The following is a 22,165-nucleotide window of genomic DNA, read 5'->3' on the forward strand; positions in this document are numbered from 1 at the left end:
CAAATAAAGATGAATTCGATTTGATGGATTATCTTCCTCAAGTTTCAAGTCTCTGCAAATTGATTTCCATAGCCCACTGACATGGAGGAAAATCAATGGCTGCCTTGGAAATCAATCTGAAGATTTAGGGTATGCTTTGAACAAATGGTCTGAAATGATGTAAATCGTGCAATTTGTAATGAATGAGCTAAAACTACAAGTGATGAATCATTTGAGAAATTACAGCAGAACGTTAGAGAAACAAATGGATGTTCATTGGTTCATGGAGGTTCGTGTCCCATGTGAAACGAAAAGTCAACTGTCATTTTGAAATTAACAGAGTTTTACGGACCTTAGTCCGGGACGTCACACTAGGTCTTCATTTTAGTAGTTTTACGTGACTCTTTTAAGCCAATTCCTGATGTTTTACTAACCCTAAGTGTTTGTGTTGCCTAAACTTAACTAGTTCCGTTTCACAACGTTTATTACATGTTTAAATGTACCTGTTAAATGGAACAGTCACACAGATTTATATTCACATGTTCTTTCTTCACACTCACATTTGCTTTACAAGATTTCCATCATAGTGCTATCATCATAGGAATCTTGTGATAAACTTTTTTCCTCTGGAACTGAGAAATAGTTAGATATGCTGACTGCCAAATATTCATAGTACAAAAACAAATACATCTGTGTAAACATCAATACAGCTGAAGATATTTCCGTACGGTTTCATGATCCCCTGAGAAAAACACAATGACTCATAACCATTTTCCAGCCCCCAAAAATGGAAGGAATGTGATATGTAGGACAGGTTACCCACAGATTGTAATACACGGTTTATTTTTGCACTTACCTTGTTGATTTTGTTGGTTTTGGGGAGAGTCTGACTGATGTGCAGGTCTGTGTACCTGAGCGGGTTGTTGATGTCACATGGCACCGATTCGGTCCGTACCAGACGAGCTACTGCAGAACAAAAGCACAGAGGAACAATGAAGCTCCATGGGAGACTGAAATGAAACAATACTTGTCTAATAGCTTCAGGAAAATTAGTAAAAACTCTTTATCAGACCCTGCTTCTAATGGGAAAAAAATGAACAAACTGCCTTTTCTTGAACACCATCCATTTGTTATAGCATGCAGACACTTTGTTAAGAAAAAAAAAGTTTCCTTAAGCAAACTACGTCATTAAGAAACTGTCACTTACTCTTACTAAAGCAGGGTAGAAGACGTTTAATTACTGTTCTTTACCTTGAGTTGTTCCTTGGTGATCTTATTTGGGGGAGAAAGGGAGGGGGGAATGCAGAGAAGGGACAAAAGAATCTCAATTATGATAGCAGATAATGGGAATTTTTCAGTGCTGTCTGTGTCAGTAAAAACATGATGCAGTCACATTTGCAAACCTAAGTGGCTTAATTAATCAGCAGTTAACCTTCTATCTGCCTAAACCAGCATATACTTCACTTTTTTAAATGGGGACTTAACTGAAAAAAAGTCACTTCAGTAGCTTTAAGCACGCATTCAAATACTGTATATGAATAATCTTGAGGGCAGAATACAGCATTACATTCTAGTTCTGCTCCTACACATTTTTAAGCTATTGCATCTTTGGTAATGTACATTACAGGCTGGCTTAGTGGGGTATTGACCTTCAGTTTTGGATAGTTTTACAAATTAGAGATTACAATAATTTCATTAATCAACCCAGCTCTGTCAAAGGTGCTCCAAAGCCTATTAACATATTCTGAATTTAACACATGCAGGAATTTAAAGATATGACATTATGGATAAACAAGCAGCCAAACTAAGGTCAAGATGCAACATGTTTCAACTTGGATGAAAAATGTGTGCATATCTTGGGACTTTATAAATCTTCCTTATAAACTCCTAACATGTTTAAGTATGAGTGTGGTATACTAACTTCAATGTAATTAATGACTTTCAAATTGTAAATATTAAAATGGAAATGACCATAAAATGGAAATATCTATCATTATATCTTTCATCAAAACAAGACAAGCAGATAACTTAATTTACACATAATACGTGTTTCCTATGACACCTGGCTCAGGATTACTCAAGGAAGGACTTGGTTTACAGTATAAACTTCAAATTAGCGGAGAAAAATATGTGTTCAGCTGACTTGTTGAAATGTTACATAAAAAATACCTTTGAGGGATTCTCGTCCACCTCGCTGTATGATCAATAAATGGCAAGGTGGGGCTTCTTTGGTGCATTTGTTGTGGCACTTCAGCCTTTGTGCACACAAAAGGACAGGACATTTGATTAGTATTTGTCTTAGTTTATTTACACAGCAATGAAACCTATGCAGAGTGGGAGCATTAACATGTAGCAACACAGACAAGACATGCAGAGTGAGATACAAACAACCTAGAAAAAACAATCAAAACAGAAAAAGAAATACAAACAAAAAAACAAGCAAAATGACAAACTCATTTAATAAAATAATGACAGAGATATGATGATGTGTAACCAGACACAAAGACAAAAAATCAGTCTTGATACTTACTTGCAGTTTTTACATTTCAGTCCAAACAACATTCCCTTTCCACATACTATGCATGTCTGGGACATCCAATACTTTGTGGAAAACCTGCAGGCAATAGAAGAGAGTGAGTTAAGGACATTTTAAAAAGTCATGCCATCACTTTCAGCTAGTTGCACATCTATATGACATATAAGAGCTGTGGATTACCGTGGGGCGAAATATTGCTTCTGACCTTTTGCCTTTCATAACATGAGGGCTTTTGCCAAAGAAGGCGCCACTTTTCTTGCGTAACCTTAATGACAGAATCCAAGCTGATGCATCTTCAAAGTGGTTTTCTGATTGGCTGCTGTTTGTGATCAATAACCAGATCCAATTAAAGTTTGAATGTCAAATGTCAATGTCAAATCATATGTTTGTAGCATCGCTGTCCTGTGAGAACCATGTATCTCTAAAATGTCAACTTTTCATGGTGTCAGAAAAACATCCCTGTTTTCAGCTTTGTGATGATGCATTTTCTAGCTGATCCAAAAGGCTTTTTAACAGTTTATTTAGCTTAAGAAGTAGGAGCATTTTGTCCACACATAAAGGAACACTTCATCCTTCAGTTTAATACAAACATTCAAAATCACCAAATTTGGAGGTACATGGTTTTTACTGGACAGGAAGGTAATCAAAGCTTGTCATCTAAAAAGTAACTAAAGCTTTCAGATAAATGTATTGAAGTTAAAAGTAAAATATTTGTCTCTGAGATGTAGTGGAGTATAATTATAAAGTAGCATAAAGTGAAAATACCTTAGGGAAAGTACAAGAAATTGTACAGCACGGCATGGTTTGACTCGGTGCAGCCAAAAGTGGCAATGGAAAAAAACCACAAGTGATTATCCAGTTTTAACCAATCTCTAAAAAGTCAACCTTTCATGAGCTCAGAAAAAATGTAATGGTCAGCCCAGCACAGCAGGAATTTTAATCTTCATTACAACAGTGCTACCCGCTTATAGGTGTGTCTTTAACTTAACTTAGCATTACCTTAACATTAAATTAACGTACCTAATTTAAATTACTAAATTACGTATTACGTAAGAAACATACTTATTTTAACCCAAACCATCATATTTTACTAAACCCCGTAAAAAACAACAAACGTTTCACAACAGTCAGTCATCAGAAAGGGCTTTCTGGCAGAAAGTTCATAATGCTAACTCCCAACAGCCTGGAAAACATGTTTCTCTCGAAACGTAATTGAGAATGGGTTGAGGACAGAGGCAATGGAGTTTACATCAATACAACAATCAGTCGAGTGATGGCAGCTCAGAGGCCTGCACCACTCGTTAAAGTTCCAACACCGTCACTTCTCAAACAAACAAATCCACAATGTGCTAAGCAGTAGCAATCAATTCGCTGCACAGACTGGCCAAGCAGTTTGAGCACGTATGTGACTATGGGCTGTATTTACTGATGCAATGCCTGGATGCCAGCAGTGCCGCTGGCTGGCTAATGGCAGGTGACTAATGTAGTTTGACAGAATCCAAATCTCTTTATTAGGCCCTCCTTCACCTCAATTGAGAGGCACAACTCAATCCAACCCTTAACGAATTTTTTAGTGGACTCTGCTGTCAAATATGAAGGATGATGTGACATTAAGGGCAGATTGTGCATCAAGAAATGTTCCCTACGGCCAAAGTGGTGCATTGTGTACCGGCGACACAAATGCACTTATTGTAACAGGGCACATGTTAGGAATATGCAAATTGAGACGTCAAGGAGATTGTTGGATGAAATAATGGCATTTCTCTAAAAATCAGCCTTAATCTTCAAATAAAGGCTCTATAAATTACATTTGCACTCAGTATGGCTTCATATGATGATATTTAGAGATTTGCTTTCCACCTTGCCGACTTTCAGCAGGCAAAACACCCACGTTCTGGAGGTTGCTGAGATCCCACTAATACGGTATTGTTTTACTTTTTAGATCACTAGCGTTTGTAGTCAAGCACGATGAGAGAGAACGAGAGGGACAGACAAAGAGAGAAAGAGAATTGAGATGAGTTATGTAAGAGGCTCTTTTTTTTTTTTTTTTTAAATTAGACTGACATTATATCACAGATGTATGAGTGTATGCACATATAGGCAAACTTGCACACACTCACCCACACACTTTCCTTTTCCTTTAGGCCTACCTGTGTTTTATTGAGTTTCCCAAATCTCTTCGGGGAATCTGTGGGGACCAGCGAGGCACTGAGAGAGTGTCTGGAGAGGAAGAGACAGGAGAAATGGAAGGGTGTTATGTGTTTTCTCTCTTTTTTGGTCTTATGGTAATACTGACAGAATATCTTTAAGAACTGACTAAATGTCTTGACTTACACATTCATATAGCACATATGGCCTTTCAGGGAAAGGACTGATTCAGTAGCAACAAACTGACATTTTGGTGTCAGACTTAATAAGCTGTTTGGATATCATGCACACAGTCAGACATCACTGTAATTGATGTCTAGCCCTAATCGTCTAGATAGATAGATAGATAGATAGATAGATAGATAGATAGATAGATAGATAGATAATTAAAGGAATGAAAGTGCATTATAAAGAGTTTGAATTCCATTGTGAGGAACTCTCGCTTCAAAAGGTTTCTACAACAAAAACCTTTCGCTTGGTCCATTAGTGCTGGCAATGACTGGGCAGCCCGATACATTTATGCTCCACCTCTTAATACCAGGTGAGAACGGCAGCCTACACAGCATTGGCTCTGAAGGCGGCTGGATGTGGTGGATATGCATTGAGATAATCATGATAATTTTTCTTCTTAGTGGTTTATTTCAACTTCTACATAAACCCCACATATTACATGCCTATTTAGGTTATATTCTGTTACACTTTTGACAATTTAGAAGTGAATAAAAACAGTCAATTTAAAAACATGGAACAAGTAGAGGTATATAAATTACATTCAGCACATTTTCACCACAACATCCAACACCTTTTAAAATGTTTAAAAAGTACTCCACTGATTTGGCATTGCATTCCAAAAACCATTGTTGCACTCACAATGCAATTAAAAAAGGATCAAAAGAGATGCATGCCTTCTTCTTTCTTGTCAAAATCTGCATCTACATTACCCACAATGCATGCAAGGCGTGTGAAATGCAAGTAGCGGATAATGTAGACCCAACTCCATATCCCCAGATTTTATACATTTTTAAATGTGTAGTCTTCAGTCTCAACAATGTATCAATTACAATTGTTATAACAACAATTTATTAGGCAATTTATCAGACTTTGCGCAGCTCCCTTCTGAGCCACAAATTAATTTATACACATTTTCTCACCAAGCAGGAGTGAAAATGGGTTGACGTAACACACGCACGTCGCCAAATTCATTTCCTTGTTTCTGATATGAAGATGAGATGTGTGTGACTCGAACATCTCACATTTACCAACAAAACGTACAGCGAAAGACAGTGTAAAACATTTCAGACCGTCCTTCCAACCTGTATACATTTTAACATCAAAGTCCGCTGTAATGATTTTTTCACTCTAAAGTCGCTGAAATCTGCTGTCGTTTCCTGTCAGCTCTCTGCAGCGGGCGGGGCTGCTGCTCAGTTCCCCCTGCGACTGACGCATGCACACACACAAACACACACAGTGGAAGCAGGAAAAACCAGAGATGAGACATACAGGATGACCTAAATTGAGGACAGCTATGCTCGTTATTGTAAGTGCAATGATAAGTTATAAAGTTCAACAAGTAACGTTACTTTATCAAACTGTATGAATGTGTGTCCCAGCCCAGGCCTGGATAGGAAATTAACTAACAATGTAAAGCTCAACAAGCCACTGACAGATATGTTCAAATTTGATTCATTCAATAACTTCACCAAATCCAACTAAATCCACCAACCATTTTCATATTATACCAACATTTGCAGCATCCTGAGCCTTTTTGGTAAGGTTCCTAGGAAAACTCAGGTCAAAGTAGTTTTATTCTCCCCAAAATAAATTTCCTTTTTATTTCGAAAGAATTATACCCCAAAAAAATTTTCACTGTCTCTCGCAACTTCATTGCAACAAAAATACAAAAGACATTGCAACTTTTATCGCAATATCAGGCATTTTGGGCCGCAACAATCTCAAAAAAAGAAATCCTGGAGGGACTGATTTATAAGTAAGATAATGTATAAAATTGTAGCAATTGAGCTTTTCATTTGTTATTCTTGTATTTAGGTGTGTTGATGTGGATATTTATTCCTTGGTTTGGTTTGCTCTGATATTGATTGTTCGGTTTTAAGGTTCTATTGTTTCATTTTATGTTATACGTTTTATGTCTGTCCTTAAAGTTTGTTAGCAGTGGTGGAGTCCACCATTTCCGTGCTGGATTCTGAACGCCTAACAGAAAAACAATGCATTCATGTGAGCCATTAATATGGTGCCAACAAAAAGTCCAGGAAGGTGAAACTAAAACAAAAGTGTGAATTATGGTTAATAAAGTGCACATGCCCACGCACAGGTACCAACGTCAAGTCACACAAACAGGACAAACAGGACACACAATGGAAACTTTACGACATGCAAAAACTATTTACCAAAAACAAGGGTGTGTATTTTCTATGCAGATGTATGCTGGTGTGTGTGTGTAACAGATGAGCCTCCAGGAGCTGAGAAGCCCCAGGGCATGTGACAGGAAATGCAAACATGACAGACGAGCTGGTGTTTGTGCTAGGCTAAAGGCTAACCCCAGCAGACCAGCTCTCCCGACTGTTTTCACTGCAAATGTCCGCTCCTTGGACAATAAACTGGACTACATTTTTACACAATTCCGTTCCTATATGTACTGTATATAGATGGATGACAATAAAGTCTCTTATCTAATAGCTTAGCCTTGAATTAGCTGAAGCCCTGAGCCTTTGGCTACAGTAAACACACGCACATCACATTGGCCAATAGGAACGCGCTCTCTCTCTCTCTCTCTCTCTCTCTCTCTCTCTCTCTCTCTCTCTCTAAAATGACCTGTGATTGGCAGAAGTCTCCCGTGACAGCTAGATTTTCTAAAGCCTGAAAACAGAGCCCAGAGGAGGTGCAGAAGTCTAGTTTTCTCTCAGAACATTTGAATAACAATATGCTGAAAGGTTAATTTTTTGCCCAATGATGTCAAAAATAAACTACCTACTGCAGCTTTAACTTGTCTCATTAAATAAAACAAGAGAAAAACAAACTTTGTATTACTCAAATCTTTGATCTGGTGAGGGGCTCAATCCTATGAACTGATTACAAGGCTCCTAGTCATTGACAGTGCTAATTTCATGGCCCCGGTGCTGTATAGCATTTCCTGGTTCCTGAAACACCCTTCCTCTTCCTCTCCAGCCTCTCTAGAGGCCTGGTGCCTTCTCTCCGCACTCCGATGCATCGCTCAATTACACTCAATCAACCTGATAACTCAATACAGAGGGGAAACTGACATCATCTGCTTCTTGTCAGCTTGTTGGCGACTGGCAGATGATTGGACTTGTCAGCGGCATGGTCAAGTCTGTTTATCATCATGTGTGTGTGTTGTTGACATCGCTGTCTGTCTTCTGCAACAGCCTTTGATGATCCTACCATGGGGGAGTGTAGATTTTTGTCATATTCGAACACATTTATAGAAGCATGAGCATGAGAAATGACAGAAACCTTTAGACTCTTCCGTGCTGGATTCTGATCGCTTAACAGAAAAACAGTGCATTCATGTGAGCCATTAATAGGGTGCCAACAGAAAGTTCAGGGAGGTGAAACAAAACCAAAAATGTGAATTATGGTTCATACAGTGCACATGCCCACGCACAGGTACCAACGTCAAGTCACACAAACAGGACAAACAGGACACACAATGGAAACTTTACGACATGCAAAAACAATTTACCAAAAACAAGGGTGTGTAGTTTCTGTGCAATACTGCAAATACATTTTATTATTTTAATATTTATTCTCTTTACTTATATTAATTTGTTTGTTTATCTATGTCTTCTACTTTTCCTCCTATCCCTTTCTGCTGCAACAGTGTGAATTTCCCCATTGTGGGATTAATAAAGGCTTTTGAATCTTTGAATCTTAGCACAATATTATTTTGCAGGTGTGACCTTCACAGAACTGATCAAAACACTATAGGACCCACTATATATATATATATATATATATATATATATATATATATATATATATATATATATATATATATATGTATAGTGTGTGTGTGTGTGTGTGTGTGTGTGTGTGTGTGTGTGTGCATGTGACAAATGAGCCTCCAGGAGCTGAGAAGCCCCAAGGCGCCAGACAACAGTGTCCTCCTCCATCTTCTCTGATTGGCCTCAGCCTAATTAAGCTGAGGCCTTCCTTCCCCCTCCTCCACTAGCAGGTCACATGAAACAAAGATGTGTGTGTGTGTGTGTGTGTGTGTGTGTGTGTGTGTGTGTGTGTGTGTGTGTGTGTGTGTGTGTGTTTTTTGTTGTGTGGGTAAATAGAGAAATGTAAATAAACTGAAAGATGAAGAAATATATGTTTCTGTTTGTGTGTGGGTTAAACAGAGGGGGCGTGTGTGTGTGTGTGTGTGTGTGTGTGTGTGTGTGTGTGTGTGTGTGTGTGTGTGTGTGTGTGTGTGTGTGTGTGTGTGTGTGTGTGTGTGTGTGTGTGTATGGGTGCAGAGATAAAGAGACTACTTGAGTCTAGGAGCCTATTTAGAGTCAAATATAGTTTATTTGACGTTAGACTGAGATGCCTCTCCAAGTGATTGACTGAGAGCTAAACACTTCTCCCCATGGAGGTAAAATTTCTACTGCGGGGAAAAAAGAAAAGAGTGGAGCGTGTGACAATTAAAACAACACAAGATACTTACAACACAGGGAAAAAAACACACACATTCTAATTCTTCTCATTGTCTGTGCTGTAACCAAGTCATCTCACCCACACCTACTCTTGTCATTATCAGAATCATCAAGGTCCTACAGCTCAATGGGCAGAATGTAGCACTTCGGCAGTTTGGATAAAAGCTTCAATCAAATGGTTGAATGCAATCAACGGCATAACTGGCACGGTCTCATCAGGAGATAATCAAAAGCTACAAACAACAAATTCAGCTCAAAACACATAAAACAACTAGATAAGACATGGTATGTACAGTGGACTGTGCAGAGCAGCAGAAGAAGTGAACAGGACTGTAAAAATGTGTGGGCGTTTGCTGCACAATGTGCTGCATTATAACACATGAGTGTTACATGAGCGATGTGTTACAGGCTGTTGCTCACCATATTCTCAACGTTTCTCATCCATGCGTTTTAAATGCGTTTCCACGAGATGAAAGTACACAACTAATCAAGTTTTTGTTTGGAGTGGCAGCAAGAAACGAACTAAGAGAAGGCTGAAAATATTTTTTATATCTCAATGTGAGAAAAGGTTGCTCAGTTGCTATGGCAACAGCTACACACTAATCAGCCTTTTTGCAGAATATTGTGCGGTCATCTTTGACGAACATACAAACACATACACATTTACAAATAACCCACATACAAACACAATAAACTAACAATAGCAATCACAGTGCTGGAAATAAGTATCACCGCACAGCCTTACAGATAGCGGGAGTCTTTAAAGACTGGCAGTTAAAGTGTGCCAGTGAGACAGAGGGAGGAGGGATGGGAGAACAGATGATGCCTGGAGGCCTTATGGCTCGGTAGTGACTTCCTCAGTTGAAGAACTCTAATGGCTTGAGGCACGCAGACGACGAGTACCAACAGACAGCAGGTTTTGGTGGTGAGGCCAATCTGACGCTACGGAGGGCTTTCAGGTGACGTAACGCACCCTCTGGCAGCCATATCAGAGGTCCATAGCTCTTTGACAACACTGATGACGAACAGCTAATTGTTTTAGTAAACATAAAAAAATTCTGTTTCATTATAACGGGGCTCCTTCTCAACTTCTAATACCCTCCATGTGTTGTTCCATCTCATATCAAATAAAAGAGCGGCTAGATAAAGATCCCATAAGTGAACTGGAAGGATGCTTCAGTGGTGCCGACAGATGGGATGCTCAAAAAGGCATGCAGCATTCAATGCATCATGACCAAACAGTGCCATCTCCGACAGCAAACAGCCTGTTGAAATATGAGAATGAACATATCTGATTTGTACTCTGTAGCTTGTAACAGAAAGCTTTGGTGGCAAGTTGAATGTTGCTAACATATGTTGTTCCACTACCCTGATGGCTACTTGGCTATTAAAGCAGTTTGTTTAGATGAGCTGAGGTGTCATGTGACAACTTGGTGTTCTTCAGAGACTAAATGTTCAGTAGGATCTCAACTAAATGCTCAGTAGGATCTTTTGCACAAAAGCAATGTACAGTAGATGCAGTAGCAGCAGTGTTTACAAAGACTCCTGACTCGTGACACTGTTTGTAACACCTGTTCTTTTCTAGGAACCAACATAGTAACTATTGACCAATCCACCTCTTTATTGATTGGAGTTTATGACCTCCTCGGCATGGTTTCATTAGTTGGAGTGAGAGGAGAGTCAGACCTCTGCACCAGAAAGAGAGTCCTGCAAAACATTTACTACTTGGAAAATAGGTTTTCTGTAGTTGCGACCTGATGTTGAATGTTTGAGTTTAAAAAAAAGCAGAAATTATGAATTATTTTGACTAACAGTTAAGATCAGAGGAATCACAGACTGGTTTAAGTCAAAGATTAGTCAGGATACTGTTTTAAAACCACTTAAAAAAAATTTCTTCAAATGCTTTGAAATTGAATAAAACACCCAACATGCAATGGAAGTAATCATTAATTTTACCTGCGTAGAACATTGCATGGGTTCCATACAACATAGATGCATCCGAGTTATTTTGGGGCAATTTGGTAGTAAGAAACCCATATTTCTGATATAAAAAAACATTGAAAACTGGTCAAATTTGACCCAAGGAAAACACAAGGGTTAAATACAAGTAAACAGGATATTATAAATATGTGGCGTGGAGAGCTTTCTGAGTTTTGTAGCCAGTGAACTTAGTTCAAAACAAACGCAAACCAAGGTGAGATCTTTTCTATTCTGCCTAAAATACAAAAAAGGTGAATATGCCTGGCTCTCCAAGCATGAGTCAACATGTCAACATCCATCTCCTAACACACATATACAACAATGAAACAATGGCTGAATGACAAAACTGTACGTCTGGGCTGAAATACTGAATCGACGCCAACCTCAACTATTCTTCTCAGGTAGCTCTTTTTCCTCACCCTGTTTTAATTTTAGCTGTTATTTGCAGCCATTATTTATTAGCCAACTCTCAAAGGGACTTCCATTGTGGTGCCACACTCGGTTGCTAGGAGATCTGTGACGCAACTGCAAAGCATTTATTCGAGGTTAGGGTGAGTGGGTGACGTCATTAGAACACATGTAGATATAAACAGAGTGAGTTGTGCGAAAAGCGTTTGAAGAACATTTAAGCCATTTATATCCACAAGCACACACTCACAAACTCCTACACTCTTTCTCTCTCTCTCTCTCTCTCTCTGCATCTCAGGCACACACACACACTCATACACACTCACACATCAGTTTTGCAGCAGGTGTGCGTGTGTGTGTGTGTGTGTGTGTGTGTGTGTGTGTGTGTGTGTGTGTGTGTGTGTGTGTGTGTGTGTGTGTGTGTGTGTGTGTTGGTCGAGTCCTAGTGCTGCATGAGCTCAAACAGCCTGAGGTGCCAGAGGTGAGCTGTCCGTGGGAAATGTCCTTCTGTGGCCAACATAACTTTTCAGAAACAATGACTTAACAAAACACCTAGAACAAAAACTCTATGGTACTAAACCAGAGGTTTCTAATCTTTACAAGACGCAAACAGCCAGACAGCACTGGGATATTTAATTTACAACACCCAGATGCAAACACATTGATTGCTCATAAACGTTCTGCACCTCCCTTGTCACTATCAAAATCTGTAAATACATTTGTAGCACTCCAAAGATAGAAGGAAAACACAGGAAAGTGAAGCGACAGTCAACGAGAGTGAGAGAGAGAGAGAGAGAGAGAGAGAGAGAGAGAGAGAGAGAGAGAGAGAAAGAGAGATGCAAACCAGCATAAACAGCTGTTTCTACGTGCCTCCACATGCTGATTTTGAGTGATTTCTGGAATGCTCTAAATGGAAACCACTGTAATAAACAAAGAGACAAAGGCCCTTAAAACCTTCTAGTGAGGTCAAAGGACATAAACTCCTGGCATGCCATAGCAGGAAAGAACAGGTGTAATTAAAAACAGAAAAGGCATGTGCATTCCTTAAAAGACAAAGATAAACCTTATTTTCCCGTCAGGGTAAATTTCGGATAAGCCCTTTCTCAAACTTCAAAAATATTGCATGTCGCACTCAGCATTTCAACCCCAGCACATGCACATTTTTAGTTTCAGTCTAACCCTTCTTTTGGGAAAACTGAAATTCATGCCTGGGGAGTAGCTCACATTAAGGTATGCCTTAAAACAAGATGATGCTATATATGCCCTCACTGTACTGAGATGAGTCTAATCAACTATCTCTAGGTGGATAGCCAAACAAACTTATAGGAAGTTTCATCTTCGAGCATTTGGTCACTTCAGCCAGTCTTGTGGGTCCTCCGTCGTTTTTTGATTCAGACGACTAGAGAGATGAGTGATAATGCTGTTGGCTGGAAAGCCCTGACATATGAGATGGCAGTGATATCATAATCCCAAACATAGACCTGGGACGGATGTTTAGCCTGGCTTAGTGGGCACACACGCATGTCTGCATGCTCACACAAGCGTTAACACACACACACACACACACACACACACACACACACACACACACACACACACACACACACACAATGTAACTGTTTGAGAAACGGCTTATCCGAAATTTACAGTGACAGGAAAAGGTTTATCTTTGTCTTTTAAGGAATGCACATGCCTTTTCTGTTTTTAATTACACCTGTTCTTTTCTGCTATGTCATGCCAAGAGTTTATGTCTTTTGACCTCACTAGAAGGTGTTAAGGGCCTTTGATGTCAGTTTGTCTCTTTGTTTATTACAATGGTTTCCATTTAGAGCATTCCAGAAATCACTCAAAATCAGCAGCTGTTTACGCTGGTTTGCAGCTCTCTCTCTCTCTCTCTCTCTCTCTCACTCCCGTTGACTGTCCCTTCACTTTCGTGTGCTTTCCATCCGTCTTTGGAGTGCTACAAATGTATTTACAGATTTTGATAGTGACAAGGGTGGTTCAGAAAGTTTATGAGCAATCAATGTGTTTGCATCTGGGTGTTGTAAGTTAAATATCCCAGTGCTGTCTGGCTGTTTGCGTCTTGAAAAGATTAGAAACCTCTGGTTTAGTACACTGCATTTACTTTAATTATGCTCAAAAATACAGTGGGAAAGAAGGGCTTCTAACCTGGAGAAATAACATAAAAATACAATCAACTTGTCTGCAAAAACTTCTGATGTAAATTCATGAACAAAAGTCTGCAGGCAATGAACATTAGAGTGATGGGCTACTGCTGGTATATCCACTCTCATGCTCATCTTCTTGCGCTGAGTCTGCTCATGTTTATGTATGTGCAATAGACGTTTTAAAAAATCATTTCACTTATTGGAAGCAAGGCGCGTCCTATTGTTTTTTGGTTGTTTACCCTAATGGTCAACTTGAATAATAAATATTCCATTTTCAGTGTTTTTGCTTTTGCTCCAGGTGTTTTGTTAAGTCATTGTTTCTGAAAAGTTATGTTGGCCACAGAAGGACATTTCCCATGGACAGCTCACCTCTGGCACCTCAGGCTGTTTGAGCTCACGCAGCACTGGGACTCGACCAACACACACACACACACACACACACACACACACACACACACACCATTCCTAAAATAAGAACTTAAGAACCCCGGGGCCAACTGAGAAAAAGAAAACATTTAATTTCTTATTTACTCTGTGATTAACACCTAAATACACCTTAATACACTAGAAATCATTCTATTTTCATTTTCATTTTACAAAAACAATACAATGCTAACATCTGGATAACAACATTTCATTTTTTTAGTTTAATTAAAACATAAAAATATTTTTTGTGAATGAGTGGAAAGGGGTACAGTATATATATCTACAAAAAAAATTCCAGCTTTAAGGGATCAAAGGATTTCAAGTTATACATTTGAAGTTTAATACTTAAGCTATGACAATAAAGACTGTAATTACACCGCCATTAAAACAAAGGGTGCGGTAAATTAAAGAGAAAACTGACAAAGATAAATCTTTTTACCCTCAGGGTAAATGTCTCTTCTTTTTTCTTTTTCTTTTTTTTTTGGGAGGGGGGGATTTTAGGCCTTTATTTTTATAAGACAGCTGAAGACATGAAATGGGAGAGAGGGGGAATGACATTCAGCAAAGGGCCGCAGGTCGGAGTCGAACCTGCAGCCGATGCGTCGAGGAGTAAACCTCTATATTTGTGCGCACCAAATGAGCTACCCAGGCGCCGAGGGTAAATGTCTCTTAATCTCAGTGTTGCTGTTAAAATCTATTCTAAAACATACTGGGAGCCAGTATAAAGAGGCCAGAACAGGAGTAATGTGATTGCATCTCTTGGTTCTGGTTAAAAGCCTGGTAGCTGAGTTCTGTACAGTCTGAAGTCAATTCATAGATTTTTAGTTCAAGCAAAGAGACTGTTGCAATAATCTAGGCATGATGAGATGAAGGCATGTAAAATGGTCTCTGTGTCTTTAAATTTAAGATTTAAAGACCAGATTTTTGAAATTTATTTATAGAGCACTTTTCTGAGATGATCAGTTACAGTGCAGGAACACACAGGAAAATGCAGAAAAGCCGATTCTCAAACAGAAATCTTGCATGTCGCCCTCGGCATTTACAACTGTAATCGACAGCAGCACATGAACATTTTTAGTTCAACCTAACCTGTATTTGAAAACTACAGGTTAGGTTGAAAACTGAAAAGTATGCCTGGGGGTAGTAGCTCACATTAAAGCACCCATATTATGCTCATTTTCAGGTTCATAATTGTATTTTAAGGTTGTACCAGAATAGGTTTACATGGTTTAATTTTCAAAAAACACCATATTTTTGTTGTACTGCACCACTCTCTCTCACTGCTGCAGATCCTCTTTTCAGCTGGTCTCTGTTTTAGCTACAGAGTGAGACCTCTTTTCTTCTTCTTCTTCTGTACTATCTTTGATTGCACTCGCACATGCGCAGTAACTCAGATGTAGATCATGTCAGCTAGCTAGCTCCATGGACAGTTTGTGTCTGTTCTACAACTTCGGTCAGTTACAAGGCAGGATTAGCTGGGAGACTTCTAAATGAGGGTGCACATGTAAGTAGTTCTTTTGTTGATTATGGTGAACTTGTGTGTGTTGTAGCAGTGCTATTGAGAACGAGGTAGCATGCTAACGCTAACGCTACGATCTAATGGTTGCGGTTAGCGAGCTCGTTTCAGCTTGTGACGTCACAAGCCGTGCCGATTTTGAACAGCTCACCCGGAGACTGAAGGCAGGACACATTCAGAAACTGTATCTCACTTGAAACAGTATGAATGGATTTTTTTCAAAGTTTGTATGTGTTTGGAAGCACCAGAGACACAAAAGAACACCCCAAATCCCAGAAAAAGAGTTTTTTTCATAATATGGGCACTTTAAGGGGAGAAGCCACAGGTTAAATTTCTGAGCGAGTGTGCTCAGCGACTCCTCCCAGAAAGCCTGAAGGAGCACATGAAGTGGCAGGACTCCTTCAACCTTCAGAGCCATCCACAGCGGAAGGCTTATCTTGGATTTTAGGAATATAGGCAGGTTTCCAAACCAAGCTGTGATGCCCACCGTGTCTAATAATGCTTTCTTGTACAGCAGGATAAATAAAGCAATGTGTACTTCCTCCAACTCCTAAAAACTGTGTCTACGTAAGAAGTACTCTCTCTGCTGTAGCCTGGAGCAGACACTGGTAACTTGGACGCTCCAACTCAGTGGGTTGTCAGCATGCACTCCCACACACGTACAGGTGGAGACATGAGAGATGGCTTCATTGTGAATGACTGCAGACCTGTGATCATTATTTTTTACTTTTTTTATTTATAGTTCAGATACTTGACTTTCCTCTCTGTTTCTATCTATAACCTGATATTTAATAGTAATACTTTAGGGGTCAAGTTGACACTCGAATGAATGAAATCCTGCATTTTCTTGATCTGTAATTGCACTACAACATATACATACATTGTTTTCCCAATTAGCAGGATTATGCCAGAATTCTGTTTACAGACAATGTTTTTTCACATGAGGAAAGTGCTACTTAAAGTCTCTAGTGACATTATGATGTCAGCTGACTCTGGGGAACACACCGTTTTGGTCCTATTAGACCTTGCATCTGCCTTTGACTCCGTTGAGCATACTATTATGATCAACAGACTTCACGATCTGGTTGGATTGTCTGGATCAGTTTTAAAATGGTTTACTTCTTACCTTTCTGGCAGAACTTTCAGTGTTTTTGTAAACCAGATCATGTCGGACACTACAGGGTTGTCATGTGGAGTACTTCAGGGTTCTGTTTTGGGACGGATTCTGTTCCTTTTGTATATATTCCCTCTAGGAGAGATAATAAGCCAGTTCAGTGACATATCTTACCATTTTTATGCTGATGATATCCAGCTGTAGTGCTCCTCCTAAGGTTACTGAGCTCTATAAACTGTCATCCTTGATAAACTGCTTGACTAGCATCAAGCAGTGGTTAAGTGACAACTATGTGCTGCTGAACCCAGATAAGACGGAAACACTAATTATTGCCCCTGAAAGTAGCATCCCGCTGATTAAGCAGCGTATTGCTGCTTTAGGCTCGTCTGTCCAACCGAGCCTAAGGAATTTAGGTGTTGTTTTTGATTCTGCGATGTCCTTGGCACATCACTCCAAACAGTTAATTAGAAACCGCTACTTTCAACTGAGGAACATATCAAAACTCCGAACTTTGGTTGGAACAAAGGTTGAATTGGAAGTGATCATCAATGCTTTTATCTCGTCTCGTTTAGATTATTATAACAGTCTTTTTACATGTTTAAACAAGCTTTTCCGCCTGCAGATAGTTCACAACTCCGCTGCGAGGCTTTTAACTCATACAAGCAAAAGAGTGCACATTACACCTGTTTTGGCATCACTTCACTGGTTGCTAGTTCATTTTAGAATTCATTTTTAAATTCTGGCCCCTACTTTTAGAGCCTTGCACGGACAAGCTCCTCCTTATATGTCTGAACTGATACAACGTCACACTTCTTCGAAGTGTCTGAGGTCATCAGGTCAGATGTTGTTAGCGGTCCCTCGCACTCATATTAAAACTGGAGGGGATCGATCTTTTCAGGCAGTGGCACCCAGGCTGTGGAATGCACTGCCGCTCTCTTTATGTTGTTCAAATGCTGTTGATTCTTTTAAAAAGCAGTTGAAGACTTGGCTATTCAAGCAGGCTTTTAGTTAGACAAGCGCTTTTATGGCTGTCTGAATTTATGTACCTACATGTTTTCTTTGTATTCTTATGTCTTCTATTTATCGTATTCCAATTTATTGTAAAGCACTTTTTATTAACAATTTTTATCTGTAAAAGGGTTATATAAATAAACTTTACTTACTTTTACTTACTTACATTAATGTACCACACTGCCGTGGAATTGGTTAAATGTTAATAAAGTAATCATGTCCCGTGTTGTACTTTCAAGTCAGTGCAGACTTTTTCTGCATAAACCTAAGACCTAACCATAACCAAGTACTGTGAAATTGAAGACTTTTTTAGTTTAGTTGGTTACATTGATGTTTGTCCATGCGTCATGTTGCTAAAGCTGTGAACTGAGCTTACCTACCATCAGGCTAACTACCAGTAGCTTATGAACTACATTCTCTTCTTAGAATAATGCCAGGGTTCCATCTTAAACAATAAATTCAAGGACTTTCTAGGCCCAATACCCTTAAATTCAAGGACCCCCTTGGCATAGTTTGAGACATGGATCAAGGTTAACTACTGCTACAACATCATTTCTATAATAAGAACTGGCAGGCTTTACAGAACCTCACATACAACAATAAACAAAGAGGCTTGAATGTTTAAATACTTCTCCACTGTGCTTTGTTACAGTGATGACAAAATGCGTTGACATTTAATAGCCTTTGGTTAAAGACAAAGCATGCGATACATAAATTGTCAAGTGAAACGTGACAAGGCACCGTCTGTCTCAACAACAATGGTGGCAGCATGCGTTTGGTTTGTCTGAACAGGTGAGAACACTGACATTTGAACTTTGTCACACACAACTAACTTGTTATATACTTGTAGCAGAAAATGTAGGCCTGGGTTTCCTTTTCCAAGCAAGTGCAGTGTAGTTTATTGAGTAAGAATATAATCCAAATTAAATAATTGTACTGCTATTCTCAACACACATGCACACATTAGCAAGTGAGACTATACCAAAAAGGTGGTATTTGTCATCTCAACAGCTGTATTTTATAATTGAAGTACATCTTTATTTGTCTGTCCTCTCATGCATATAGTGTGGGGTTATTCCATGTCATGCCCCTATAAACAAATATGCACTGCTGTGCCCCATATATGTTAGGATTGTGTATTTGTTCTGTTTCCTGTTTATTTTGGTAGTCTGTTTTTCTGTCTTGTCTGGTCTTGTTTTACTTCCTGCCTTGTGTTTTCCCTCCTTTTGTGATTGTCTGTTCCGCCCTGATGTCTTTCACCTGTTCCCCCTGCCCTTGTGTCACCCGTCTCTTGTTTCCTCGTTACCTCTTGTATTTAGTCTCTGTGTTTTTCTTTGTCTGTTATCAGGTTATTGTTTCTGTTTGGAGCATCTGTGTGTCTAGTCTACCCGGTTTGTCTTGGTGTTCCTGGTTCCTGTGATTTCTGTTTTGTCTTTGACTTCATTTTGAGTTACCCCTGCCTGTCTGCCTGCTTGCTTGCCTTCCTGCTTCTCTCTGGATTCAAGGAAGTTTGCCACGTGTTGGAATTGTTTGTTGGATTCTGGAGGACGCCATTTCCACATGGTCAATGCCACAAACAAGAAACACTGATTCACTGGGCACTCTCTGGAGAGCGCACTGCAACCACGACTCACCACTGGATTCCCTGGACACAACACCCCCTTGCCCCTTGCACTATTCACTGTATATATTTATCTTTATTAAATCACTTATCAACGTATTTCCTGTGTCATGTCTGCTTTTGGGTCCAGTGCCGTACCGTAACAATATACCTGTTAAGGTCTACAACTATTCACACTAACCCTTCCTTGACCCAACCTCCATTACTCCCCATTTCCTACTCTGTTCAATGGCTTCCGCAGTCTGCCACTAATGCATAGTCAATAACGCTGCCAATGTGCAGCAACACACCACCTTCAGACATTATGGCACAACCTGATTGTTCATTTGTTGCATTTTCCAACAGAGCTTTAAGTATATTCTTAACCCAAAGATTTATGGTGGTGAAATTATTGTGGGTGTGAGTGCTCTTCTTCTTTTATGTGGAGAGGTCGATTTGGTAAAGTGTCGCAAAGGTAAGAAAAATGTGTTTTTTAAGATATAAAGATAATAAAGACTCATTTTGGGTTAAAAATGAACCTTATTGCAGTTTTCAAGTGCACTAGAGTTTTCGACTTAATGAGACACTGCCTGAGAACTAAATAAGCAGATGTCAAACTGGATTAGAATATGAAAGAAATATATGAAAAGCATTAAAAAAAAAAAATCACTTCATAAAAGCTAAAGTGCGAGCTGATTAAAAAAAGAAGAGTTCACTTACTTGCAGAGGGTGTTTCAGCATGGACAGGAGGTGTGGAAGGGATGAAGGAGGGGAAGAAGAAGGATCGCAGAGATCGTTCGGTGTGGAGGGGTGAGCGCTGCGTGGGCAGATTCTCACAGCTGCCCACGCTGCTGTGGATCTTAAGGTTCAAGGGCTTGGTCTTCTTCTTGGCTCTGAGGGAAACAATAAGATTGACAGATAAGGAGTGTGCAATGTGCACAACTGAGTTTTTGGACAGGTAAAAATGTAGTAAAAAATGTCGGACAAATGTGAAAATGTACTAAATAAATCTAAATTCTCTGAATCTACGGAATACAACTAAAAAGTGAGATTCAGCTATTTCTTTAGCCATGCTAGCGGCAATGTTGGTTGGTAGGTCAGTCAGTTCAGCATTTTGGTCCAGACTGAAATAGTGAGATGAATTGTCAGGACATTTGGTGCAGACGTTCATGGTGCCCAGAAGATGAATTAGCATTTAGCTCAAAGCTCACAGAACATCTATCACGGCTGTAGACTCTTTGTTTACAGCATGTATTACTAGATGCTTGAAAAAATTTAGAATTTCTGGGGCATTTTTTGAGTCCTCATCCGCTTTGTTGAATCTCTGGAATTGACACCAAAACAATGTAAAGTATTTCTTCAACGATCTTTTCATCATTCAAAACATCTGGCTTTTCTTTAGTTTCCGTCAGAATCAAGGTGCAAAGGCTTCATACAGGACAGATAGCAATTTCTCCACCTACAATAGTCCATATACTGTACACAGACCATAATACAATGCAACCGCAATTATTCTCTCCTCCTACACATACTGTACACCCCACAGCTGAATACAACAAGTTCACACTAGCTCTTGGAGGGGTATGAAAGTCACTATGGTGGACAAAGCAGACGGAGAGAGAGCGAGAAATGTGCACCAAGAAAAGTAAAATACAGTATCACATCATTGCAAAATAACCCCTGGAACTCACTGAACACACATTTTTCCATTATCCCATGGTGGAGTTCTTTTTGTATGAGAATCTTGGAGTTAAATTTGTTTTGACTAACTGCAGTAGGGAGGTTATCCAGGCACGTCCAGCTGGCTTCGGGGAAGACCCAGGACTAGGTGGAGGGATTATATCTCCACCCTGGCCTGGGAGTTTGGGGTCGCCTGCTGGAGGTGCTGCCCCTGGACCCTGACCCCGGATAAGCGGATGACGATGGATGGATACCCTCACTGCATAAATCTCTAATTTAAGCCAAACTGTGCACATACTATTCGTAAATCCATATGCACAAGCTCTAGCAGGTGTGACAGCACCCTAAACTGCAGTAAGTGTAGTGTACTGTAGCAATACAATTATGGGATTAAGTGATCACGATACAGTGTGTAATGCTGGGTATCATGCTCATAAGATGACTACAAAGCCACAGGCATCAGGCCAGAAATAGAACAAACTGACTGCTGACAGGATGAGAAGGATCATAGAGTGACAGAAGATTACATACCAAAACTCAAAGAAAAAGAAAAGGCAGTTAATTTCAAATGAAAAGTAATGTATCATATAATACATTGTTATGTATCAGTAAACTTAATGATGGATTTAATGGTTTTAATTCAGTGTTGTTGCTGATACATTACTGTCAGTTTTACTTATTGTTAGACAGCCATGCTGGCAGCTCTGTAAGGCTGTTTGCAGGCACAGTGGTTCTTTGGGTGCTTTGAACTAAATGCTAACGTCAGCATGCTAACATACTCACAAAGTGAAACATGCGAATGTTAAGCAGATACTGTATAATGTTCACCATCTTAGTTTAGCATGTTAGTATGCTAACATTTACTAATTAGCTCAAAGTAATGTATAGCAGAGGCAGATGGGAATGTCATTAGTTTGGTGAGA

The 22,165-nt window shown here is 39.5% G+C and overlaps 1 protein-coding gene across 2 annotated transcripts in view; it reads right to left on the reverse strand.

Annotated features, from left to right (window-relative positions):
• The window catches only part of ksr2 (kinase suppressor of ras 2), a 106,901-nt gene that overhangs the window by 28,242 nt on the left and 56,494 nt on the right, over positions 1-22,165 (reverse strand). The window contains exons 6-11 of one of the 2 annotated variants that reach the window (XM_078251338.1): positions 20,283-20,455; positions 4,666-4,735; positions 2,510-2,593; positions 2,149-2,234; positions 1,231-1,251; positions 836-945 (exon numbers count right to left, since the gene is read on the reverse strand). In XM_078251338.1, the coding sequence (XP_078107464.1) occupies positions 836-945; positions 1,231-1,251; positions 2,149-2,234; positions 2,510-2,593; positions 4,666-4,735; positions 20,283-20,455 (544 nt within the window). The remainder of the gene's footprint in view (positions 1-835; positions 946-1,230; positions 1,252-2,148; positions 2,235-2,509; positions 2,594-4,665; positions 4,736-20,282; positions 20,456-22,165) is intronic. The other variant, XM_078251339.1, reaches the window with a different exon arrangement.

The sequence above is a fragment of the Sander vitreus genome, chromosome 5, assembly GCF_031162955.1.
Source record: "Sander vitreus isolate 19-12246 chromosome 5, sanVit1, whole genome shotgun sequence".
Lineage (NCBI taxonomy): Eukaryota > Metazoa > Chordata > Actinopteri > Perciformes > Percidae > Sander > Sander vitreus.